The 26,988-nt window shown below is 45.7% G+C and overlaps 1 protein-coding gene across 2 annotated transcripts; it reads right to left on the bottom strand.

Annotated features, from left to right (window-relative positions):
* Positions 1 to 4,198: 4,198 nt before the first annotated feature.
* On the bottom strand, positions 4,199 to 18,126 carry LOC144511454 (histone H3.3A). 2 transcript variants are annotated; one of them, XM_078241821.1, is made up of 5 exons: positions 17,969 to 18,078; positions 13,269 to 13,434; positions 11,869 to 12,021; positions 8,154 to 8,307; positions 4,220 to 4,930 (listed from the first exon to the last, which is right to left on the bottom strand). In XM_078241821.1, exons 3-5 carry the CDS (start codon positions 11,994 to 11,996, stop codon positions 4,802 to 4,804), a joined length of 411 nt encoding a protein of 136 aa, XP_078097947.1. In that variant the 5' UTR covers positions 11,997 to 12,021; positions 13,269 to 13,434; positions 17,969 to 18,078; the 3' UTR covers positions 4,220 to 4,801. The 2 variants fall into 2 exon arrangements, with proteins under 2 accessions (XP_078097946.1, XP_078097947.1); XM_078241820.1 differs by lacking the exon at positions 13,269 to 13,434 and having other exon boundaries at positions 4,199 to 4,930; positions 17,969 to 18,126.
* Positions 18,127 to 26,988: the final 8,862 nt, after the last annotated feature.

Raw genomic sequence — 26,988 nt, 5'->3', positions numbered from 1 at the left:
GCAGATTAGGCGGATTGGCCATGATAAATTGACCCTTCATTGTCAGGGGGATTAGCAGGGTAAATATGTGGGGTTATGGGGATTGGGCCTGGCTGGGATTGTGGTCGGTGCAGACTCGATGGGCAAATGGCCTCCTTCTGCACTATAGGGATTCTATGATTAAGTTGATCTTTCTCTACACCCTAGTTATGGCGGCAACACTACATTCTGCACCCTCTCCTTTCCTTCTCCCCTTGTGCTCTATGAATGGTATGCTTTGTCTGTATAGCGCGCAAGGAACAATACTTTTCACTGTATCCCAATACATGTGACACGTGTGTTCACTGTGGCACAGTGGTTAGCACTGCTGCCTCACAGCTCCAGGGACCTGGGTTCGATTCCCAGCTTGGGTCACTGTCTGTGTGGAGTTTGCACATTCTCCCCGTGTCTGCGTGGGTTTCCTCCGGGTGCTCCGGTTTCATCCCACAGTCCGAAAGACATGCTGGTTAGGGTGCATTGGCCGTGTTAAATTCTCCCTCAGTGTACCCGAACAGGCGCCGGAGTGTGGCGACTCGGGGATTTTCACAGTAACTTCATTGCAGTGTTAATGTAAGCCTACTTGTGACACTGATGAATAAACTTTAAACTAAAAGCAATAAGTCAAATCAAATCAAATACCCTTTCAGGCAGCACATTCCAGATCACAACAACTCGCTGTGACAGTAAGTATTCCCTCATGTGGCCTCCGCCTCCTTTACAACAGGGAATTCCAATCAGAAGCTTGTTGACGGTTAATTCTCCTCAACAACCAGGATGCTTGGCCCCTCTTTGTAACGAGGCAGTATTTTCCCGATTAGATTACAGATCCCAACGATTGGAGATGTCACTGATCCACTGGCTCTGTCCACAGTTTAATTAAACCTAAACCTGTGAATGAACTTTGAAGGTTGCTTTAGATCTGCTCAGGTGGTTCACAAGACCGTGCGCTTGATTATGCAATGGAGGTGTTTTCTTCTTTCGTACACTTCTGGCCCGGTTGGGATTTGTGTGAGAAACGCTGTCCCAGTTGGGACAGCACGGTGGCACAGTGGTTAGCACTGCTGCCTCGCAGCGCCAGGGACCCGGGTTCAATTCCAGCCTCGGGTGACTGTCTGTGTGGAGTTTACACGTTCTCTCCGTGTCTGCGTGGCTTTCCTCCGGGTGCTCCGGTTTCCTCCCTCACAAAGATGTCCGGGCTAGGTGCATTGGCCATGCTAAATTGCCTCTTTTGTGTCCAAAGGTCTGCAGGTTAGGTGGATTGGCTATGCTAAATTGCCCCTTAGTGTCCATAGATGTGCAGGTAGATGTGTGGGGTTACAGAGATAGGAGGTTGGGACTGGGTGTGATGCTCTTTCAGAGAGTCGGTGCAGACATAATGGGCTCAATGGCCTTCTGCACTGTAGGGATTTTATGAGAAGTTTGGACAACTCTGCACTCCTCCAGTTCTGGCCCCTTGCGAGTCCCTATTATAGTTGCTCCACCATAGGTGGCTGTGCCTTCAGTTTCCTGGGTCACAAGTTCTGGAATTCCCTCCTATCGCTCTCCCCCTTAGGGACACTTGTCAAAACCTAACTCTGTGATCAATCTTTTAGTCTTCTGACCTACTATCACCTTCTGTGGCTTGGTGAAGGCCATACTCTGGTTTATAATGTACCTGGGAAGCAGCTTGGGATGTTAAAGGGGCTATATAAATATAGAGGCATTTGAGATAGAGTCATAGAGATATACAACAGGGAAACAGGCCCTTCGGCCCAGTTCGTCCATGCCGACCCAGTTTCCTAAACTGAACTAGTCCCATCTGCCTTTGTTTGGCCCATATCCCTCTAAACTTTTCCCATCCATGTACCTGTCCAAATGTTGGAACTGTACCCGCTTCTACCACCCCCCTGGCAACTCATTCCATACACGCACCACCCTCTGTGTGAAAACGTTGCCCCTCAGATCCCTTTCCCCTCTCACCTTTAACCTATGCCCTCTAGTTTTGGACTCCCCCTACCCTGGGGAAAAGACCTTGGCTATTCACCTTATCGATGCCCCTCATGATTTCATTAACCTCTTATAAGGTCACCCCTCATCCTCCTACGCTCCAGGGAAAAAAGTCCCAGTCTATTCAGCCTCTCCTTATAATTCAAACCTTCCAGTCCCGGTAACATCCTTGTCAATCTTTTTTTGCACCCTTTCCAGTTTAAAAACATCCTTCCTATGGTAGGGAGACCAGGATTGTGCGCAGTACTCAAAATGTGGCCTTACCAATGTCTTGTACACTTGTAACATAACGCCCCAACTCCTGCATCTCTACAGGGCATTGGTGAAGCCACAGCTGGAATACTGTGTGCAGTATTGGTCCCCTTATTTGCGGAAGGATATATTGGCCTTGGAGGGAGTGCAGAGAAGGTTCACCAGGTTGATGCCAGAGATGAGGGGTGTTGATTATGAGGAGAGACTGAGCAGATTGGGTTTGTACTCGTTGGGATTTAGAAGGCTGAGGGGGGATCTTATAAGATAATGAAGGGGCTGGATAGGGTAGAGGTGGAGAGATTCTTTCCACTTAGAAAGGGAACTAGAACTAGAGGGCACAGCCTCAAAATAAAGGGGGGTCAGTTTAGGACAGAGTTGAGGAGGAACTTCTTCTCTCAGAGGGTGGTGAATCTCTGGAATTCTCTGCCCACTGAAGTGGTGGAGGCTACCTCGTTGAATATGTTTAAATCACGGATAGATGGATTCCTGATCGGTAAGGGAATTAGGGGTTATGGGGATCAGGCGGGTAAGTGGAACTGATCCACTTCAGACCAGCCATGATCTTATTGAATGGCGGGGCAGGCTCGAGGGGCTAGATGGCCTACTCCTGCTCCTATTTCTTATGTTCTTATGTACTCAGTGTTCTGAGGAGTCAAACTGACCTATTTAGGCCACTTCCTCACAATCTGCAGTTACACAATATCCTGAAAGGAGACAGGGTCGGATTAGACACTATGGGGTGGGTCTTTATGGCCTCACTCGAGCAATACCGGAAATTTCTGCCCGACGTCAATGGACATTTCCGTTGTCCACCCCTCGCCCGCTCTGATCCCGTGGCGGGCAGGCAGTATAACTCCAGTAGAAATCCCTGGAGTAACAGCATGGAACCATAGAATTCCTACAGTGCAGATGGAAGCCCATTATGACTATAAGACATAGGTGCAGAAATAGGCCACTCGGCCCATCGAGTCTGCTCTGCCATTCAATCATGGCTGATATTTTTCTCATCCCCATTCTCCTGCCTTTTCCCCATAACCCCCAATCCCCTTATTAATCAAGAACCTATCTATCTCTGTCTTAAAGGCACTCAATGACCTGGCCTCCACAGCCTTCTGCGGCAAAGAGTTCCACAGATTCACCACTCTCTGGCTGAAGAAATTCCTCATCTCTGTTTTCAAGGATCGTCCCTTTAGCCTGAGGTTGTGCCCTCTGGTTCTAGTTTTTCCTACTAGTGGAAACATCCTCTCGCGCCCACTCTATATCGGACCATCGAGTCTGCACCGACCACAATCCCACCCAGGTCCTATTCCCGTAACCCCACTTATTTACCCTGCTAATCCCCCTGACACTAGGGTCAATTTATCATGGCCAATCAACCTAACCTGCACATCTTTGGAGTGTGGGAAGAAACCGGAGCACCCGGAGGAAACCCACGTAGACACGGGGAGAATGTACAAACTCCACACAGACAGTCACCCAAGCAGGGGAATCGAACCCTGGTCCCTGGCACTGTGAGGCAACTGTACTAATCACTGTGCCAACTGTGCTGCCCCCACCTCACAGCACCAGGGATCAATTCCTAGCCTCGGGTCACTGTCTGTGTGGAGTTTGCATGTTCCCCCCGTGTCTGCGTGGGTTTCCTCCGGGTGCTCCGGTTTCCTCCCACAATCCAAAGATGTGCGGGTTAGGTGGATTGGCCGTGCTAAATTGCCCCTTAGTGTCAGGGGGATTAGCTGGGGTAAATATGTGGGGTTACGGGGATAGGGCCTGGGCGGGATCATGGTCTGTGCAGACTCTCGATGGGCCAATCGATCTCCTTTCGCAGTGTCGGGATTCGATGATGATTCTATGAAATGGGAGATGCTGGCGTTGGACTGGGGGTAAGCACAGTAAGACTGTGAATCTTACTGATTCTATGAAAAGCAGGCTCACGTCAGTGAAGGCAGAACTTCTGATTTTTTTTTTCATATCTATTTAATATTACTTTTCATGGGAAAAATTTTGAAATTACAAAGATTAGAATCAAACATCTTGTGACATTTAAGATTGCAATAGAAAAAAAACATATCATGCCTACCCCTAAGATGCAGAATTATCAAACATAAATGAAAAAAAAAACCCCACAAAAATAAAAACGCATTGTGATCTGAATGCATATCTTACAGATTGCCTGATAGAAGCAGGTTTGAGTACTTCCTTCTGAGTGTATTGTACTGTAAATTAGGCTGTGTTACAAAACCATGTATTGTATAAATTCTCCCCCCCCGCTGTTTTTTTTAAATGTTTGCTGGTATGAAAAAAAACAAATTTTACAAAAAACGCCACTGAAGGTTAGTTAACATCACAACAAAGATTCCTCTTTTTTTTCCTGCTGGACATACAAATACAGAAGACCTAAAACCTCTTTTCAAAACATTCAAGATTATATGCTCAATGTTGCAGCCTACTATGAATAAGAATAGGAAAAAAAAAAATGATAGCCTTTTACTAATAATACAGAGGACCCACGGTAAAACATGATTTTTCTCTTCTTTCTCTTTTGCCTTTAAGCGCGCTCCCCTCGGATGCGGCGGGCCAGCTGAATGTCCTTGGGCATGATGGTGACGCGTTTGGCGTGGATGGCACACAGGTTGGTGTCCTCAAACAGACCAACCAGGTATGCCTCGCTGGCTTCCTGCAAAAGCAAAGGAGATGAAGCGGTCACTGGCGGACAGCGAGAAAACGGCCACAGGTTTTGCAGCACAGAAACAGGCCATTTAACCCAATTGATCCTATGCCTAGTGGTATTATCGCTAGGCTATTAATCCAGAAACTCAGCTAATGTTCGAGGGACCCGGGTTCGAATCCCGCCACGGCAGATGATAGAATTTAAATTCAATTCATAAAATCTGGAATTGAAAGCTAGTCTCAGCAGTGAGTGGCTATGAAACTATCATCAATTGTCGTAAAAACCCATCTGGTTCACCTGAGGGAAAGGAATCTGCTGTCCTTACCCGGTCTAGCCTACATGTGACTCCAAAGCCACAGCAATGTGGTTGACTCTTTGCTGGAAATGGTGTAGAAAGCCACTCAATTTTATTCAGGAAGGCTCAGCGCCGCCTTCTCAAGGGCAATTAGGAAGGGAAAGGAAAGGTCGGCCTTACCAGAGACGCCCTCATTCCGTGAATGAATAAAGGAAAAGTTGGGAAATTGGATTTGGTAAAGGGCCTGGCACCAGATTCAAACTATCTTCCAGTGTGAAAACCGCTGGATTGTGAAAACACGACTGATTCAATTCCTCTCTTCAGCAAAGGCTCTGCCACCCTGCATGTGACCAGGTCCACATTAACGTGGCTCTTAATGCCCTCAGGACAACTACGGATGGGAATAGATATGGCCCTAAGGGTGCCCCAATAGTAAAAAGAGAAAAGGCCATTTGGCCCATCAAGCCCACCCCTTATGTTGACTACGAACACTGAACCCCACCCAATAGGTTCAAGTTTACTTTTTTAGTGACACAAGGCTTACATTAACACTGTATTGAAGTTACTGTGAAATTCTCCTAGTTGCCACACTCTGGCGCCTGTTTGGGTACACTGAGGGAGAATTTAACACGGCCAATGCACCCTAACCAGTACGTCTTTCGGATTGTGGAAGGAAACCGGAGCACCCGGAGGAAAACCACGCAGACACGGGGAGAATGTGCAGACTCCGCACAGACAGTGACCCAAGCTGGGAATCGAACCCGGGTCCCTGGCGCTGTGAGGCAGCAGTGCTAACCGCTGTGCCACCGTGCTGCCTATAAGGAGAATTTAGTATGGCCAACCCACGTAACCAGTACTTCTTTCAGACGGTGGGAGGAAACCGGAGCACCTGGAGGAAACCCACACTGACACAGGGGGAGAATGTGCAAACTCCCACACAGTGACCCAAGCCGGGAATCGAACCCGGGTCCCTGGCGCTGTGAGGCAGCAGTGCTAACCACTGTGCCACCCAGCGTTAGTTCTATGTGAATACTGCAGGATCACACAGTTAATCAAGCAAAACTACTCAGGCACTTTGACGTCTCTGCTACTTGACCTGCTTGTACTGTCCTCTGAACAACATGTCCTCACCAAACAACACAGGAATCAGAAATCCTCTGAGTATTTTTTTTATTCATTCCTGGGACACAGGCACCGATGGTTGGGCCAGCATTTATTGCCCATCCCGAGTTGCCCTTGGAGGGCAACTGAGAGTCAACCACATTGCTGTGGCACTGGAGTCACATGTAGGCCAGACTGGGTAAGGTCGGCAGATTTCCTTCCCTAAAGGAACCAGATGGGTTTTTCCCACAATCGTTTCATGGTCATCAGTAGATTCTTAATTCCAGATTTTTTTATTGAATTCAAATTCCACCATTTGGCAGGATTCGAACCCGGATGTCAGCACCTCAGCCCTGAGATCAGGAATCCTGTTCCTAACCAAATATTTATCTAGCTCAAAAGGAACTCATCCTCTCTGCATCAACTGGAATGGTGTGGAGTCTGTCGGATACGCACAGCAGGCAGCACGAGCTTTAGAAACCTCCTGCAGGGCTCCGAACTTTCAAAGTCACAATTTGAGAGAAGAAAGCAGAACGCACCAGCACTTCTTCAAACTGCTGAAAACAGTCTCGACAGGAACAATGTGAACCTCATATCGTCCTGCTGAGTCTCAGCTCCAGGGACAAGATATTCTGGCCCAAAGCGTGACGTGTTAATTGGCCGAGGGAGGTGTCCCATCATTGGCCGGTGGCGGGATTTCCTGGTCCCGCAGCTGCTAATGGGATTTCACTTTAAATCCCCCTCCCCACTCAACTCACACCGGAAACCTGCAACAGGGTGCACCATCAACGAGACTGGAAGATCTCTTGGCGGCACGGTGGCACAGTGGCTAGCGCTGCTGTCTCACAGCGCCAGGGACCCGGGTTCAATTCCCGGTTTGCGTCACTGTCTGTGTGGAGTTTGCACGTTCTCCCCGCGTCTGCGTGGGTTCCCTCCGGGTGCTCCGGTTTCCTCCCACAGTCCGAAAGATGTTAGGGTTAGGTGTCTAAAGATGTATGGGTTAGGTGGATTGGCCGTGCTAAATTGCCCCTTAGTGTCTAAAGATGTGCAGGTTAGGTGGATTGGCCGTGCTAAATTGCCCCTTAGTGTCTAAAGATGTGCGGGTTAGGTGGATTGGCCATGCTAAATTGCCCCTTAGTGTCCAAAGATGTGAGGGTTAGGGGGATTGGCCATGCTAAATTGCCCCTTAGTGTCCAAAGATGTGCGGGTTAGGTGGATTGGCCATGCTAAATTGCCCCTTGGTGTCAGCGGGATTAGCAGGGTAAATACGTGGGGTTACGGGGATAGGATCTGGGTGGGATTGTTGTCGGTTCAGGCTCAATGGGCTGAATGGCCTCCTGCTGCACTGTAGGGATTCTATCATCCCGCCAGGGTGAAGAGCTGGAAGATCTTGCCCTATGTGGCTAATGAGTGAAGCTTCAGGCAGCACACATTCATTTGCAACAACCTACCTACCCCTCTCCTCAAAGTTATCAAAGTGGGCATTCGTTTCTGTAGGTCATTCGACAGCAGAAGCATCGTAACCAAGCCTACTCTCGCCCAGAGTCTTTGTTTGGCAAATTAAGAGCAGGAAACCTGGGGTAATTTCGCCCCACTCTTAACATTTCAGCAGCTGAGTTCAAATTCAGTGTTTCGCCGCTGTTTCGCCACATTCTACAATATCAACACAGGCCATGGACTCCTCCTCCTGACTCAGGACTATATTTACCCATGAAACCGTCAGGGAAAGATTTTCTCCCCCCCCCCCCATAGCTTTCCATCGATTGAGACTGTGGAGAAAGCTGCAGTGAAGCAGTTAGCATTCCGGTTTAGATTTGTACCAGCAGCGCTTACCTGCAGAGCCCCGATAGCAGCGCTCTGGAACCTCAGGTCAGTTTTGAAGTCCTGAGCGATCTCACGCACAAGGCGCTGGAAAGGCAGCTTCCTGATCAGCAACTCTGTGGACTTCTGATATCGCCGGATTTCACGCAAAGCCACAGTACCAGGCCTGAGGGAGGAAGAAGAAATGATAGCTTTGTTTTTTAAACTGTACACTTTTTCAGCAAAGTGGCTCTTTCAACCATTTTAGAAATAGAGAGCAAGACATTTAGAATACTACGGTGCAGAAGGAGGCCATTCGGCCCATCAAGTCTGTACCAACCACAGTCCCACCCAGGCCCTATCCCCATAACCCCATGCATTTCTCCTAGCTAGTCCCCCTGACAGTAAGGGGCAATTTAGCATGGCCAATTCACCTAACCTGCACATCTTTGGACTGTGGGAGGAAACCCACGCAGACACAGGGAGAACGTGCAAACTCCACACAGACAGTGACCCAAACCAAGAATCAAACCCGGGTCCCTGGCACCATGAGGCAGCAGTGCCAACCACTGTGCCCCCCGTGCCATCTACCCTGCCACTGAAAAGGTTGACGGGGAATGCACGATGGGGAGGGGAGCAGGAGTTGGATTGCAACGATTGGGGGGTGGGGTAGGACACCCGAAAGGCAGTTCTCCGGCGACCCCTGATCATGTAGGCCAGACCGGGTAAGGATAGCAGATTTCTTTCCTTAAAGGACGTTACTGAACCAGATGGGTTTTTACGACAACCGATGATAGTTTCACGGTCGCTGTTACCGAGACTAACTCTCAATTCCACATTTTATTAATTGTATTTAAATTCCACCAGTTGTCGTGGTGGGATTTGAATCCAGAGCATTAGCCTTGGCCTCTGGATTACTAGTCAAGTGACACCCGCAGTGCTGTTGGGGAAGGGGTTCCAGGATTTTGACCCAGCGACAGTGAAGGAATGGCAATATCGTTCCAAGTCAGACTGGTATTCGACTTGGAGGGGAACGTGCAGGTGGTGGTGTTCCATGTGGTGACTGCCCTTGTCCTACTAGATGGCAGAGGTTGCAGGTCTAAGAGGGGCTGTCGAAGGAACCTTAGTGAGTTGCCGCAGTGCATCTTGTAGCTGGAACACCCTGCTGTCACTGTGCGTCAGTGCTGGAGGGAGTGAATGTTTAATGTGGTGGATGGGGTGCCAATCATATCCTTTACCCTTACCTAATGAAGATATTCCATTGGCCACCAACCCCAACAACGTTCTGTGGGGAGAGAGTTCCCGATTTTCACTGCCTGCATTTCTCAGCTGGCCTTGAGATACTTTCAGCCAAGCTGGTGTTATTTCAAATTAATTCAGGAACAGAGATTTAACTCTCTGAATTTGATTAGGGGCGGCACAGTGGGTTAGCACTGCTGCCTCACAGCCCCAGGTACCCGGGTTCAATTCTGGCCTCGGGTGACTGTCTGTGCGGAGTTTGCACGTTCTCCCCGTGTCTGCGTGGGTTTCCTCCGGGTGCTCCGGTTTCCTCCCACACTCCAAAGATGTGCAGGTTAAGTGGATTGGGCGTGCTAAATTGCCCCTTAGTGTCAGGGGGATTTGCAGTGTCAATACATGAGGTTACAGGGATAGGGCCTGGGTGGGATTGTTGTTGGTGCAGACTTGAGGGACTGAATGACCACCTTCTGCACTGTAGGAATTCTACGATTATATAACTTACACTTTAGCAGGAAAAGTTTAAATTTATCCATCTTTCACCTTGGTGATAGTGATGGAGAATATTTCTGCCCTATTTTGTGCCATGGTTTCTTGGCTAGAGATTTCAAAGTGAATTTCTGGTGCAGTTCCCTTTTGGAGTCAGAATGACACAGGTGGATGCCATTTGGTCTATCGAGGCCCTGGCCACTCTCTGTAATCTAGTCAGTCCCATTCCCCGATCTATCCCACACTCCCACAGGTTTACTCTGCACAATTTCCTTTAAAAATCATTGATCGTCTCAACTTTCATCATGGAATCCCTACAACGCAGAAGGAGGCCATTTGGCCCATTGCATCTACACCGACTTTCTGACAGAACATCTTACCTAGGCCTGCCCCCCCCCGCCCCCACTCCCATCCCCATAACCCCACGCATTTACCCCGCTAATCCCCCTAACCTGCACATCTTGGGACACTAAGGGACAATTTAGCATGGCCAATCCACCTAACCTGCACATCTTGGGACACTAAGGGACAATTTAGCATGGCCAATCCCTCTAACCTGCACATCTTGGGACACTAAGGGACAATTTAGCATGGCCAATCCCCCTAACCTGCACATCTTGGGACACTAAGGGACAATTTAGCATGGCCAATCCCTCTAACCTGCACATCTTGGGACACTAAGGGACAATTTAGCATGGCCAATCCACCTAACCTGCACATCTTTGGACTGTGGGAGGAAACCAGAGCACCCGGAGGAAACCCACACAGACAGTGACCTGAGGCCGGAAATGAACCCGGGTCCCTGGCGCTGTGAGGCAGCAGTGCTAACCACTGTGCCACCCTCTAGGCAGCGATGTTCCAAGTTATTACCACTCGCTGCATAAAAAAGTTCTTCCTTACACCTGCTTCACACATCTACTCAGAACCTTAGCAGGATCCCTCATTAATCGTATCCTGCCATTGTCGATGGATATTCGCAACATACTCTACGGTAGATGTTTAAAGCTTGGGAGGTGAAGCAGAGTGAATTAAAATACTGCACTCTGCCACAGGGGGAATGCTGTCTCCAAAGCTCCCTGTGTGCCACTAGTGGCAGAAACACAGTATTTCAGCATTAACAAGCCATTGGAGCATTGTGACAAAGACCTGGTGTCTATTCTTCTCCATATTGGACATCCACCAGAAATGACACCCACTCTCGCTGCCCCCATTGGCTCAGTGCCTTTTGGCTCATGTAGCTTAAGCCACAGCAGCCAGACTTTGTACTTTGAGGTTAGGGGATGATTAGCTGGGGCTCCCACTATTAATCATTAACCAGAGACAACTGTGACAGGGAGGCATCAGGAGATGCAGACTGGCTGTGATGCTCTCACAGCAGAGTATGTTGCGAATATCCATCGACAAGGCTTCAATAAGTATGACCTGTTCTCAGTTCCCTCTGAAGCAAGATCTGGTTTACTCTTAAAGGGACCTGCATTTCTAACATTGTGAAGGGACACCTGAGAACCCACGTTTGGAGGTCCATTATCCAGAGCACTCTGCCTCCCTCGCTTCCCACTCCCCCACTTGTCTTGTTTAATAAGGTTCAGATCCACCGAGAGTCAACGCGTGTACTGACATTCTAACAGGTACCTCTAACAGGCATCCTCCACTAAAACATCAGCATGGTCTGTCTCGCAAGCAGAGAAATGGGCAGAATAAATGATTGTAGGAAAATGCTGGAAAATCTCGGCAGGTCTGACAGCATCTGTGGAGAGAGAATAGAGCTCACATCTTGCGAGCTCTGACGAAGGGTCATCCAGACTCGAAACGTTGGCTCCATTCGCTCTCCACAGATGTTGTCAGACTTGCTGAGATTTTCCAGCATTTTTTTGTTTTGATTTCAGATTCCAGCATCCGCAGTATTTTGCGTTTATGTTGGAATAAATGATTGTGGTGACTTGCGGAACTTGCCCACAGGGCACCCCTCCTTACAGAGTGGATGCAGCGGGATGTGAGCTGACACAAAGATTGCAAAACCTGCCTGTAACGATGGGGTTTCTTCACTCCACCAGTAGAAGGGGCACTCTTGCGGGCTGCCTTGGTGGCCAGCTGCTTGCGTGGGGCCTTGCCTCCGGTGGATTTACGAGCGGTCTGCTTTGTACGAGCCATTGTCAGGAGTTTTCACACCGAGATGCTGTGAAGAAGGCAAAAGGAGGGAAATGCAACACAGTCAGCAAGTGCGAGACACTGGATGGCAGTGCGAGGTATCCAAGTGTTATCTCTGGTTGCCCCAGGAAACAGCGGCAAGGTCAGTGAGGAATTGTCAGCAGTACAAGTTACATGAAAATAGAATTGGCCCACGGCTAAACACTCAAGGTGTGAAGTACAGTGTAATGAATAATTCACTGGGAAAATCGAATGGAAAATTGCAAGTTTGACTCAGCGTCTCTTTCCAGCTCAGGAACTTGCACCAGATCAGATTTAACAATTCTTGATGTTGCCATCAGATGGAGCTCTGTGCACCCATAAGCAACCCCTCACGTTTGACTTGTTGGCATTGATTAAAATGCTCAAGATTTAAGACCTTAAGACATAGGAGCAGAATTAGGCCACTCGGCCCATCGAGTCTGTTCCGACATTCAATCATGGCTGATATTTTTCTCATCCCCTTTTCCCCATAACTCCTGATCCCCTTATTAATCAAGAACGTATCTATCTCTGTCTTAAAGACACTCAATGACCCGGCCTCCACAGCCTTCTGCGGCAAAGAGTTCCACAGATTCACCACTCTCTGGCTGAAGAAATTCCTCCTCATCTCTGTTTTAAAGGGTCGATCCTTTAGCCTGAGGTTGTGCCCTCTGGTTCTAGTTTTTCCTACGAGTGGAAATATCCTCTCCACGTCCACTCTATCCAGGCCTCGCAGTATCCTGTAACTTTCAATAGGATCCCCCCACATCCTTCTAAACTCCAACGAGTACAGACCCAGAGTTCTCAACCGTTCCTCATACGACAAGCTCTTCATTCCAGGGATCATTCTTGTGAACCTCCTCTGGACCCTTTCCTTCGATATGGGGCCCAAAACTCCTCACAAAACTCCAAGTGGGGTCTGACCAGAGCCTTATACAGCCTCAGAAATACATCCCTGCTCCTGTATTCTATTGTGCTTGTGCTATTAAACCCCTCACCTAGGGAGGGGTGGCATGGAACTGCTTTATCAGCTTTGATACTTGGGCAAGCATCACTCTAGTTTGATTCTAAAACAAAAAAAATGCAAATTGCCATCAACCATTGGGTCTATGTGCAGATTTAAGGATGATGCTCGTTGCAACCATTTCTAACTCTTCCGTGACTAATTTTATTTTGACTTTTTGATTTGATTTATTGTCACATGTATTAGTATACAGTGAAAAGTATTGTTTCTTGCCGCTATACAAAGCATACCATTCATAGAGAAGGAAAGGAGAGGATGCAGAATGTAGTGTTACAGTCATAGCTAGGGTGTAGAGAAAGATCAGCGTAATGCGAGGTAGATCCATTCAAAAGTCTGATGGCAGCAGGGAAGAAGCTGTTCTCGAGTCGGTTGGTACGTGACTTTTGTATCTTTTTCCTGACGGTTGAAAGCAATTCCATAAACCACAGCACACAACCGGCAAAAAACTTCACCTCCCAAACAACTTTGATTTAAATAACCCTTTAACATAATAAAACCCTCCCAGGAGCACTTCCCAAGAACATTACAAAGCAAAATTTGACACATAGAGATATTAAGGCAGGCGGAACAGGTAGATTTTAAAGGGTGTCTTGAATGAGGGGAGGGAGCAAGACAGGTGGAGAGATGTAGGGAGGAAATTCCAGGGCTTGGCGGCCTAGGGAACTGAAGGCATAGCCACCAACAGTGGAACAATTAAGATGTTCAAAAGACCAGAGTAAGGGAATGCGGATGCCAGAGTGGTGTGGGCCCAGAGATTACAAAGATAACGAGGAAGCGGGGTGACAGAGGAATTTAAAAACAAGGCCAAGAATTTTAAAATTGACGCATTGCTTCACCCGGAGACAACGTCAGTCAACAAAGGTTCTGGACGAGCACGGAGAGATGCTGCCCGGGAGTGCAAAATAGCTGAAAACTGATAAACAATTGTATCTGTAAGCTTCTGCAAAACAATTACCGAAGGAAATTCAGCCTTCCATTAATGCAAAATACAGTCCAACACAGGATTTACAAAGGAAAAGGCATTTTTATAAGTGAACTGCATCTTGCTACTAAAAAAGAAAATGTCAAAAGAACAAAGAACAATTCAGCACAGGAACAGGCCCTTCGGCCCTCCAAGCCTGCGCCGCTCATGTGCCCAACTAGACCATTCGTTTGTATCCCTCTATTCCCAGTCTGTTCATGTGGCTATCTAGATAAGTATTAAACGATCCCAGCGTGTCCGCCTCAATCACCTTGCTTGGCAGTGCATTCCAGGCCCCCACCACCCTCTGTGTAAAATACGTCCCCCTGGCATCTGTGTTGAACCTTGCCCCCCTCACCTTGAACCCGTGACCCCTTGTGTTCGTCACCACCGACCTGGGAAAAAGCTTCCCACTGTTCACCCTATCTATGTCCTTCATAATTTTATACACCTCTATTAGGTCGCCCCTCATCCTCCGTCTTTCCAGTGAGAACAACCCCAGTTTACCCAATCTCTCCTCATAGCTAAGACCCACCATACCAGGCAACATCCTGGTAAACCTTTTCTGTACTCTCTCCAAAGCCTCCACGTCCTTCTGGTAGTGCGGCGACCAGAACTGGACGCAGTATTCCAAATGCAGCCGAACCAACGTTCTATGCAGCTGCAACATCATATGCCAACTTTTATACTCTATGCCCCGTCCAATAAAAGCAAGCATGCCATATGCCTTCTTGACCACCCTCTCCACCTGTGCTGCCACCTTTAAGGATCTGTGGACTTGTACACCCAGGTCCCTCTGTGTGTCTATACTCCTGATGGTTCTGCCATTTATTGTGTAGCTCCCCCTTACATTAGATCTACGGAATGCATCACTTCGCATTTATCTGGATTAAATTCCATCTGCTATCTGCCATGTCGGAAAATCTTTGACAGTATCTGTGGAGAGAGAACAAAGCCAGCATTTCTCTCCACAGATGCTGTCAGACCTGCTGAGATTTTCCAGCATTTTCTGTTTTTATTTCAGATTCCAGCCCCATCCACAGGATTTTATCTTACATCTTGCTACACTTTAGGCAAATGGGCAATTCTGAAAAAATGTCTTTAAGGAAATAGGTGACCATTTGGAACAAATAATCAGGAACTGTAAGGCTTTCCAAAAGGAAGTGGTTCTTGCGTCAGTAGGGATCCGAGTAGATGTCTTACAAGGAAGAAAGTAGATGACGAGATGGTGTTCTACTGTAACAGGCAATCGCAGAACTCAATCAAACGTGTACACAGATAGAGGTGCTCAGAATTACAACAGGTCTGACAGGATGGACGGGAAGAAACAGTGGACAAAGGACCGAGAACTAAAATACTCAAGGTAACTGGCAAAAGAAACAAAAGGCGACAGGAGAGAAAATCTTTTTACGCAGCGGGTAGTTAGTAGCTGGAATGCATTGCCTGGGAGTGTGGTGGAGGCAGATTCAATCATGACTTGGATAGTCTGGAGAGAAAAAACTTGCAGGGTCATGGTGAGGGGGGGTTTGTGTGTGTGTGTGGAAAGAGAAACGACACAGTTGGGGGGGCGGGGGGTGGGAAACGACACTAGGTTGAGTTGCTCTTGCAAAAAGCCAACATGCACTCGAGAGGACGAGTGGCCTCCTTCTCTGCTGTTGTAACCATTGCATGATTCAATGTCAGCACCAAGGTGGTGATCGTCCTTCATAAAATCAAACTTTTGAAGTTTCTTCTTCAAAGTATGAAACTCCTCTGTTAAAAAAAACATACTTCTTTAGAGGTTTTATTCAAGTTTAACTTGATTTCCCTGCTGGAAGAGAAAACGATTCAACCTGACCAGCGTGGCATCAATTTTGTGGGACTATTCCTCCAGACTGAATCAAAGTTTGGGAAGAAAAACTCCAGTGAACTTGGACAGATATGTCCGGAGCAACACATTCCTCGGAAAACCGTCCAAAAAGAAAAAAGTCTCCCACAATTAATGGGATTAAAAGGCACACTCCCAAAATACTTGGTCCGGACTAAGATTTTGTTATTGGGATTACTGCCCCCTTACAATCCCCCCACCCATAACCGAGAAGTTAGTCTGCTTTCCACCAGGAAAACTTGACATTTTTAAATAACTATAAATGGGGCGACACAGTGGGTTAGCACTGCTGCCTCACAGCGCCAGGGACCCGGGTTCGATTCCCGGCTTGGGTCACTGTCTGTGCGGAGTCTTGCACGTTCTCCCCGTGTCTGCGTGGGTTTCCTCCGGGTGCGCCGGTTTCCTCCCGCAGTCCGAAAGACGTGCTGGTTAGGGTGCATTGGCCCTCAGTGTACCCGAACAGGTGCCGGAGTGTGGCGACTAGGGGATTTTCACAGTAACCTCATTGCAGTGTGAATGTAAGCCTACTTGTGACACTAATAAACTTAAATATAATATATATTATGGGTGCAAGATCACATTCTGTCCACAAAGCAGTGTTGCTACAAAACATTATTTGCAGCCGTAGGGGGAAAAGTGCATTCATTTAACTTTGCAATGCATATATTTTAAAAATCATCAATCCAAGCTTTGAAACAATGCATTGAATTAATTCAATGTGAGTTATCATTAAACTTGCAGAAACCCTTCCAGATCTATTGTTATGCCTTTTTTTGGGCCAACCAAATAAACCAACTCAAATTACCTCAAGGACAAAGTAAAAGGGGCAGCTCCCCAAAAGGAGGGGGAACAGCCCAAACAAAATCAAAGTACAAAGGAAACTTGAAAACATCAAATTATAATGTGATTATCAGGGTCGATAAAGCACCCCAACCCCTGCGGTGCCCAACGGGCACGGAAGGCGTCAACTGTGCCCGCGGACACCGCATGCTCCCTCTCCAGGGTCACCTGGCCGCGAACATAGCCGCGGTAGAGGGGCAGACAGACGGCCCCCTCGATCGCCCGCTGCCTGGACCTGTAAATGGCATGTTTCGCCAGGCCATATCTATTGCTATGCGTGCAGAAGTCAGGGGAAAGTCCCCCTGAATTGACCACATCAGCTCAATGACAGCTGAGCCGGTGTGCGAACTGGATCCTGGGATTTGTAGTTCCCTGGGTGTATTCCACAGAGGGCAATGGCCAGGGAGGGAACTACAACTCCCAGAATGCACTGGAGGGCCGCGCACGTCTATCGTCTCATCCCACCTGCCCGCCGCATAAGGGGCGAGGGAACTACAACCCCCAGAGTGCACTGCGACAGCCGCGCATGCCCACTCTCTCTCTCTCAGCCCTCTCCCACCAAGCTGCATAATGGGCGAGAGAGAGAGGGAACTACAACGCCCATGGTGCACAGCGGGGAGGGACCATCAGCGCCTGCGCACACCGCCTCCTCCACGATTGACAGCCACCCCCGCCCAATCGCCGGCTGGGCCGTGTTGACGGACAGCGGGGATCACCAATGTGGGGGGGCGACGGGAACAAGGGGCGCTGCCCAATCACAGGCGGAGGGCGGGAACTGGTGGTGATGGGGGGGCGTGGCCGGGTTTTTTTTTAAACCAAGTTCGGTTGGTCCACTGCGCAGGCGAGCGCGAGAAACATGAAGGCGCCGCGAAAGCGAAGCCATGGCAAAGGGGGGAAAGAATCGACTGCAGCGGGAGCGGAAAAACAAACAAGCCGCCCAAAAATAACACCACAAACTCGACAATAACCGCCAATTCCTGTCACAATCCGAAAGCAGAGTCTCTAAACTTCCTGAAGAGACCGAGAAAGACCATTTCGGGCGGTTTTTTTTTAAGTGCGAGCGGCGGTTTTGTTTTTTTTCTCTCGAGCTGAGGCGATTTTTTTTTTTCTCCTCCTCGAATATTCTCGACGCTTCTCGCCCCGGCAGAAAGTTGGAAGTTTTTTTTTAACCGCCGAGCCGAGTCGGGCGGGAGAGGTAAGGAAGGGTCGCGGGGGCCCGAGGGGAGGACGGGGCCGGGGGGGGGCCGGAGGGGAGAGCTCACCTTTTTAAAAAATCCTTTTTCCCTGCAAGGAGAAGCCCGAAAGAGAAGCGGAGTCGGGTCCTGCCTCAGACAAAAGGGCCGTCGCTCTGTGGGACTGAGGGAAAATGGCGGCCGCAGGGGGGGCGAGCGGCCCACAATGCAGCGCGCGCGCACCCAGGGCATCAACAGAGCAGAGCTTGTTGGCCAACTTGCCCAACTCTTCCCTCCAACACCTCCCTGCTGTCTCGCCCTTTTTACTACATTCTCCACTTTTTTTTAATACTCCATTTTTTTTCTCCCTCCTTGAGCCTTTCATCTGAACCAACCCTTATTTTCTTTCTGGTATTTTTGACCCCATGAACCATTTTTTTTTTAGCAATTTGTCCATATTAACTAATTTCTTCATACTTGACCAATTTCTCCACTTTTTGTCCATCCACATTCTTGACCATTTTCTCAATTTTTCACTTTTTGACCCATTTCTCTGCATTTTGTACATTTTTTTCCCATATTCTTGATCAGTTTCTCTGCATTTTGTCCATTTCCATATTCTTGACCAATTTCTCCACTTTTTGTCCATTTCCATATTCTTGACCAATTTCCCAATTTTTGTCCATTTTCTTCCATATTCTTGACCAATTTCTCCGCTAGTCCATTTTCCCACATTCTTGATGAATTTTTCACTTTTTGACCAATTTCTCCATATTCTTGACCAATTTTTCACTTTTTGACCAATTTCTCAATTTTTGTCCTTTTTTCCATATTCTTGACCAATTTCTCCACTTGTCCATTTTCCCACATTCTTGACAAATTTCTCCACATTTTGTCAATTTTTTCACATTCTTGACCAATTTCTCCACATTTTTGACCCATTCACTTTTAGACCAATTTTTCACTTTTTGATCAATTTCTCTGCATTTTGTCCATTTTCCATATTCTTGACCATTTTTGACCCTTTCCCCATTTTTGCCCCATTTCTTCACCTTTTGACCCATTTCTCCATTTTGACTAATTTCTCTATATTCTTGACTAATTTGTCCCCTTTTTGACCAATTTCCCCACCATCTTTGACCCTTTCCTCTTTTTTGACAATTTCTCCATATTTTAACCATTTCTCCATTCTTTTTACTAATTTCTACGTATTCATGACCAATTTCTCTATTTTTTGACTCTCCAGTGTTTGACTGATATATCTCCATTTTTGTACCACTTATTCCATATTTAGAGTAATTCCTCCCCACTTTTTTGACCCACTTCTCCAACCTTTTGACTAATTTTGCCACCCTTTTGGACCATATTTCACTTGCCCATTACGTAATTATATCTTGTGGAGGTCTTCATTTTTTTTTCCCCTCCATGAGTCACCAATTTTTAAAAACAGATTTCACTTGCCGAACTGCAACTTTTTGGTGGAAATCTTTTCTTTGCCCCATGAACCATCATTTGACCAATTTCCCTTTATCATACTTCACTTGCCTGTTAAATTTTCTCTTTTGTGGCGGTCTCCCAATTTTCCCCCCAAAAATCACCATTTTGCCAATTTTTAAAAACACGTTTTCTTGCCCAACTGCAAAACCTTTTGTGGAATTTTTTATTATTTTTGCTCCCATGAACCATCATTCAACCAATTTCACTTGCCCGCTACTTAATTGTCTCTTGTGGAAGTCTTCATTTTTCTACCTCTATGAACCATTATTCATCCAGTTTCTCCTCTTGATCACATTTCGTTCGTTTATCTTTCTCATTCTTTTCTTTACCCCGCGAATCATCTTAACCAATTGCTCATTTTTAATTATAATTTTTAATGTTTCAGCTTTTTCATAGGTTCTCCAATGTTTTTAACCCCTCCATTTTCCTTGACGTGGACAACCTTCTCATGAATCACAACTGTGAAAAATGGGTTATCTCACCATCGCAATATTTTTTCGTGTGGTGTTATCCCCACCATTATCTCATTGTTCAACCAATTTCTAATTTTTAAATTATAATTTACTTAACATTTTGAAGGATTCTCCCATTTTCCTTGCTATGAGTCTTCACCTCATGAATGAATCAATTTCTATATTTCACTCTTCCAACCTTTTTTTATTCTGTGGAGGTCCTCAATTTTTAAACCCCCAAAACCCACCACCCCACCATTCAAACAATTGCTCATTTTTAATTATAATTTTACTCGCTCAACTTTTTCATAGTATCTCTTACAATTTAACCCCTTCATTCTCCCTCCATGAATCTTCATCTCGTATGTGAACCAGTTTCTCCTCTTTTTTGGTCCTGTTTCACTTTCCCTAATCTTTTTTTTTTAATGTGTGGCGTTCTTCGCTTTAATTCAATTTTTTCAACACCTCAATTCATCTAATTCCTCGTTTTTAGATTTTATTTGCTCATTTCTTTAATGAGGTATTTTGGGTTTCTTTTGCTTCCTTCTCTCTCCAGATTTTCCTTGCTATGAATCTTAATCTCATAAGTCAACCAGTTTGTCCCCTTTGATCATATTTATCTTGCCTAACTTTTTAATTTAATTGTCTTTTTCAGTTCCATTTTTTTCATCCCCATTTACCTTGTCATGTACCTTCACCTCAACCAATCTGTTCTTGACAATGCTCGACCAACTTTTGGTTGGGATATTTTTTCGTATTCTTCATTTCACCTCATGATTTAACCAGTTTTTTTCCTCAAAAAAATAAAATTTTACTTGCCAAACTCTTTTGTGGGTTCTTAATTTGTTCACCACCCCCTCCACCACCTTTTACAGATGCATCATAGAAAGCATTCTTCATGGTTGTATCACAGCTTGGTATGGCTCCTGCTCTGCCCAAGACTGCAAGGAACTACAAAAGGTCATGAATGTAGCCCAATCCATCGCGGATTTCCAGCCTCCCATCCATTGACTCTGTCTACACTTCCTGCTGTCTCGGCAAAGCAGCCAGCATAATTAAGGACCCCATGCACCCCGGACATTCTCTCTTCCACCTTCTTCGGGAAAAAGATATAAAAGTCTGAGGTCACTCACCAACCGACTCGAGAACAGCTTCTTCCTTGCTGCTGTCAGACTTTTGAATGGACTTGCCTTGCACTAAGTTGATCTTTCTCTACGCCCTAGCTATGACTGTAACACTACATTCTGCACTCTCTCATTTCCTTCTCTATGAACGGTATGTTTTGTCTACAGTGCACAAGAAACAATACATTTAACTATGTTAATACATGTGACAATAATAAATAAATCAAATCCCTTATTTTCTTCAATGAATCTTCATCTCATACATCGAAGATGCCCTGCAGAAATTCACCAAAGATTCTTGGACAGCACTTCCATCTGGAAAGACAAGGGCAACAGATACATGGGAACAACACCTGCAAGTTCCCCTTCCAAGCTACTCACCATCCTGATTTGGAAATATATCGGCCGTTCCTTCGCAGTTGCTGGGTCAAAATCCTGGAATTCCCTCCCTAACGGCATTGTGAGTCAACGCACAACACGTGCTGCAGCGATTCAAGATGGCGGCTCACCACCACCACCTCAAGAGCAACTAGGGATGGGTGATGAATGCAGGCCAGCCAGTGACGCCCATGATTGAATTTTTAAAAACGCACCATTACTTCAGTTTCTCCTTTAAATTGATTTGCCCAACTTCTCAATTGGATTTCTCAGGGGGGGGGGTTCATTTTTACCCTCTTTTTTTGCCCTTGAACTATAACTTCATAAATTCAACCAATTTCTTTTTGTGATTATATTTCATTGGCCCAACCTTTTTCTTGTATTTTGAGTTTGTCTTTATTTCCATTTTCACCCATGACCACCATCTTGTTTTCCCCCCCCCCCCCTTTCTAATCATTTTTACTTGTCAAACATGGCCTCTTCATTTGTTCACACCCCCTCCCATCTTCCTTGGTGGGAGCCATCACATTCATTTAACCACTTTCTCCTTTTGATCATGATTTTTTTTTACCTGTCCATCTCTTAAATTTCACTTTTTTGGGGGTTCTTCATTTCTTCACAATCCCTCCCATTGTCCCTGCCGTGAATCCTTACCTCATAAATCAACCACTTTTTGATCACATTTCACTTGCCCGACAATTCATTTGGCTTTTCTTTGTGGCAAGTTTTTTACCCCCATGAACCATCAGCTCATAAAATAAATCGGTTTCTCTCTTAATTTTAGGTGCCCAGATCAATTCAATTGATTATTTTAGGGTGTTCATTTTACACCCCCATTTTATGCCCCCTGGACCATTATTTCATAAATTCAGCGAATTTCTTGAATTTTCAATCATAATTTTACTTGCACAGCCTTTTTTCATAGCTTCTTTGTTTTTGTCAGCTGGGTTTTCCTTGCTGTTAATCTTCACCTCATAAATCAACGCAATTTTTGATCATATTCGCAATCAACTTTTCATTTGGTATCTTTTCTGCAAGACTTCATTTTTGTTTTATTCCTGTCACCTCAATGCAACTTTTTAAAAATCACAGTTCTGCATGCCCAAGTTTTTCTTTCTATGGGGGGATTTTTCATATGTCCCGCCCTCCACCCTATTTATAAATCCTCACCTATGGAGAGGTGATGGCCTCGTGGTATCGCTAGACTATTATATCCAGAAATTCAGCTAATGTTCTAGGGACACCTCAGGTTTGAATCCCACCACGGCAGATGGTGGAATTTGAATTCAATAAAAAATACCTGGAATTAAGACTCGACCGATGGCCATTGTTGATTGTCGGAAAAAAACAATCCGATTTACTAATGCCCTTTTAGGGAAGGAAATCTGCCGTCCTTGCCTGGTCTGGTCTACACGTGATTCCAGAGCCACAGCAAGGTAGTTGACTCTCAACTGCCCTCTGAAATGGCCTAACAAGCCACTCAGTTCAAGGGCAACTAGGGATCATAGAAACCCTACAGTGCAGAAAGAGGCCAGTTGGCCCATCGAGTCTGCACCGACCACAATCCCACCCAGACCCTACCCCCATGGGACATGGGCAACAAATGCTGGCCGGCCAGTGATGCCCATGTCCCATGAAGGAATAAAAAAAAAACTTCAAGTCATCAATCTCCCTGTTTGGTCATATTTGACTTGCCTGGCTTTTCATTCTTGTTTGGAGTTCTTCCAATTTTTTTTACCCCATAAATTATTAATTCCTTAACAAATTTCTCTTAAATCATTTTACTTGCCCAATTTTTTTTAATCGGTGATTTATAGAGTTCTTATTTTGCTCCATGAATCCTCATGTTCAATCTTTCCTGTTCCAAATTTTTCCATTGGATTTTGAGGGGTGTTTCTTCATTTTTCTTCACGCCTCTCCCCAACATTTTCTTTGCCATGAATCTTCACCTCATAAGTCAACCCATTTTTGCGCCCAACGTTTCATTGGGATTTGTATTCCTGTCCCCACCCACCCCCCTATTCTCGTCCATGCGAATCTTTTCGCAAGTCAACCATAATTTTGGCCATAATTTACCTTGCCCAAATTTTTCATTTTGGATCTCTTTTTTCCACCTCATTTTCCTTGCCGTGAATCTTTTGCTCTAGGGGAGGTGGTGGCGTATGTGACACTCAATGTGGTTGACTCTCAAATGCCGTTTTGAAATGGAGGGCAGTTAGGGATGGGCAATAAATGCTGGCCTAGCCAGCGACGCCCTCATCCTGTAAAATTAGTTTTTTAATAAAATAAAATAATTCTGCCAATTTGACCACTTTTTTGGCATGAATCTTCAGCTCCTAAGTAAACTAATTTTTCCCCTCGTTTGCAACTTGGGTAACTTTTTGAGTCAATGTTTCTTCTCCCGTTTTGTTTCCATCTCCAATTTTGTTGCCACGAACCTGCGGCTCATAAGTCAACCAGTTTCGGCTTTTTTGGTCACATAGCCCTCTGCCAACTATTCGCCCGACTACTTTGCCCTTCCCAATCACCACTACCGCCCTTAAACATTGTCATTTTACTTCTTTTCCCCTTAAACATATTTAACCTTACCACACAGTTACCTTTATAACCACCATATTTGTTTTTATGCTGCTGAGGGTTGTTCTAAGAAATTAGGATGGTTGGGATGTTGGTTGGACTTTGTCAAACATAACAGAAACATAATTTTATGGCATTGACTGACACTGGCAGGAGCATAGACAGCGCATGGCATGGAAGGAGGTAATCTGATCCATTGTATCGACTGTGTTATGGTAGCCCAGCCCAGGGTGGGGTGACACCATAAAACCCTTTCTTAGCCAAAGGTGCTTAAAACAAAATTCCAGATTTAAAAAAAAAATGTATTGGAGGAGATTGAAGTAAACAGTATTCTTAAAGTTTGAAAAGTTTATTATTAGTGTCACAAGTAGGCTTACATTAACACAGTAATGAAGTTACTGTGAAAATCCCCTAGTAGCCACACCCCGATGTCTGTTTGGGTACACTGAGGGAGAACTTAGTACCTAACCAGCACATCTTTCAGACTGTGGGAGGAAACCGGAGCACCCGGAGGAAACCCACGCAGGCACAGGGAGAACGGGCAAACTCTGCACAGGCAGTGACCCAAGCCGGGAATTGAACCCAGGTCCCTGGCACTAACTACGGCCAGTTTTGTGTTGCTGATTAGTTAACTATACAAGAGCCAATCACTTCACAATGAGATTCTCCATTGTGATGTTACTAATATGTTTACACTTTTGAAATTAAAAGTATTTATGTTTTTTCTGATGATTAATCCCATCCCTGATGCTATGTTCTGCGTTCTTTCAAGCTAAAGTGTGAAATATGGTTTGCCCACCATGAAGACATTTGCCGCTTCCAAGAATTTATATGATCTATTTTATTAAACTTGGATTTGAAGCAAATAATTACCATAGCATTCAGCTCGAATGTAGGACCATAACATTCACATTTGGAATGCCAACATCTTTGAATAACCTGTAAAAAGTGCTCGTCCTAATAACAAACCACAGAATTGCAAGTTTCAAAAATAATCCTTTACTGAGGTCTGTAATATATATATTCCCCACCTAGTCTTATAATGGTTAAGCAAATCGTTTGAGTTACAAAACCATCTTAATTGCATAAGAATCTGAAATTGGGCGGCACGCTGCAACAGTGGTTCAGCACTGCTGCCTCACAGCGCCAGTGACCCAAGCTGGGTTCGATTCCCGGCTTGGGTCTGTCTGTGCGGAGTCTGCACGTTCTCCTCATGCCTGAATGGGTTTCCTCCGGGTGCTCCGGTTTCCTCCCATAGTTCAAAGATGTGTAGGTTAGGTTGATTGGCCATGCTAAATTGTCCATTCGTGTCAGGGGGACTAGCTAGGGTAAATATGTGGGGTTACAGGGATAAGGCCTGGGTGTAATCGTTGTGTGTGCAGCCTTGACGGGCCGAATGGCCTCCTTCTGCACTGTTGGGATTCTATGAAATTCAATTATTTTGGCTATTTGGGAACTTCTAAAATATTTTATTCATCGTCAGTGGCATTGCCTATGTGGACTGAAGACCAACCTAGTCTTTGGGTGAAAGTGGATTGATAGAGTAGGAGGTTAATTGGGCTGCAGCTTGCTGGTACAATTGAGCCTCCATTTTAAAGTTATACATTCTGTAATTTTGAAATTACCATTATGCAATCATAATCTGTATTTCTAAATGAAACTGGCCTCATAAATCTATGCTACAATTAGATCCTGTGACCAGCACTGCAGCGAGACATTTTTAGCGAGAACCATTAAAAATATGGAGTAGGAATTTCTAATGGAAATATTGGCAGAATGTGGAATGCTTTTAATATGTCGGCACTGTGGTATTGAGCCCAGAATAAAATTGGACATTTGAAATTAAAGAATTGGGCACTCTAAATTAAACTACTGCCAGTTCCAGCAAATAGCCTGCAGAAAATCGGACCTGGCCAAAGTTCAAATACAGTAAGAAGTCTAACAACACCAGGTTAAAGTCCAACAGGTTTATTTGGTAGCAAATGCCACTACTATTATTTGCTACCAAATAAACCTGTTAGACTTTAACCTGGTGTTGTTAGACTTCTTACTGTGTTTACCCCAGTCCAACACCGGCATCTCCACATCAAAGTTCAAATATACAGAACTCAGGCTGCCAGGGCATGTCTGGATCAGCCCCAAATAACCCATCAAGTGACCATCGCTCCTATTTGATATGCATGGGCCTATTGTCCGCAACCTAGATGGAGCCAGACTCCAAGGGGTGAGCTCAGGTGTCATGTCAACAGGTCATCAACTAGACCATTGGCGCTGAGACCCCTCCCCCCACTCCTGACACCCCCATTTGGTAGAAGGTCAAGGGCAGGTGGGAAAAACGCGAGGCCAGAGGGGGATAAAAATAAACATTCCAGACCCCTTGGGAGTGAAGATTCAAGACAACTGAGACTGGACCAGAGAAGGAAAGAAGCAAGGAAGAAATGGTCAGCGAGAATCACCTTCACGAAGACAAGCCAGAGGGACCCACGGTCCGGATCTACAGCCTATATCAGTGTCCGTACTTTGTCATTCTCATAAATAAAGGCACCGGGGTAAAACTTTGATTAAGAAGCTGGTTGAAGTATCTGAATTGGACAGATACAACAGTATGTTCATTTACTGGCAAAACCATTTGGCCTACAGGTTAACTTCTATACTCTTTAACAACTGAAAATATTACTTCCAGCCAAAATGGTACACTCCAATATTAGCTTGGTTCCAATCTTCAACCAGCCTCTAGAAATAGTTCCTGTAGATACTTTTGTACTTGTAATTCAAACATTGATTCCAAATCTAAGACTAATTGGATAAAGGATCATTATGCCTCAATCTTCTGGAACCACTGCTATAGGATCTCGATGGATTTCTGCTGGTGGTGCATCATGTTCTTCAGCAAATCCAGAGGTAACATTTAACTGAGCTAATGCCCTTCCTACATCTCCCACACATTGCAGGTTTCTGGTAGACCTGCCTTGGAGACATGTTGATAATGGAGGTATCTTGGCTGAAGTGCATGACAGCAGGTGACAATAGTAGACAATTCATAAAACAAACCCCAAGTATATTCTGATTGCGTTCTTTCAAG

This window comes from Mustelus asterias, chromosome 24 (assembly GCF_964213995.1).
Source record: "Mustelus asterias chromosome 24, sMusAst1.hap1.1, whole genome shotgun sequence".
NCBI lineage: Eukaryota > Metazoa > Chordata > Chondrichthyes > Carcharhiniformes > Triakidae > Mustelus > Mustelus asterias.
Note: the sequence above shows the minus strand (reverse complement) of the source record. Positions and strands in the feature narration are given on the sequence as shown.

Excerpts from the sequence above, each read along its gene's own strand:
- LOC144511454 (XM_078241820.1), bottom strand. The coding sequence starts at position 11,996 with ATGGCTCGTACAAAGCAGACCGCTCGTAAATCCACCGGAGGCAAGGCC. Across the intron at positions 8,308-11,868 it reads AAGAAACCCCATCGTTACAG|GCCTGGTACTGTGGCTTTGC; the intron begins GCAGGTTTTGCA and ends TTCCTCCCTCAG. Across the intron at positions 4,931-8,153 it reads CTGCTATCGGGGCTCTGCAG|GAAGCCAGCGAGGCATACCT; the intron begins GTAAGCGCTGCT and ends TTGCTTTTGCAG.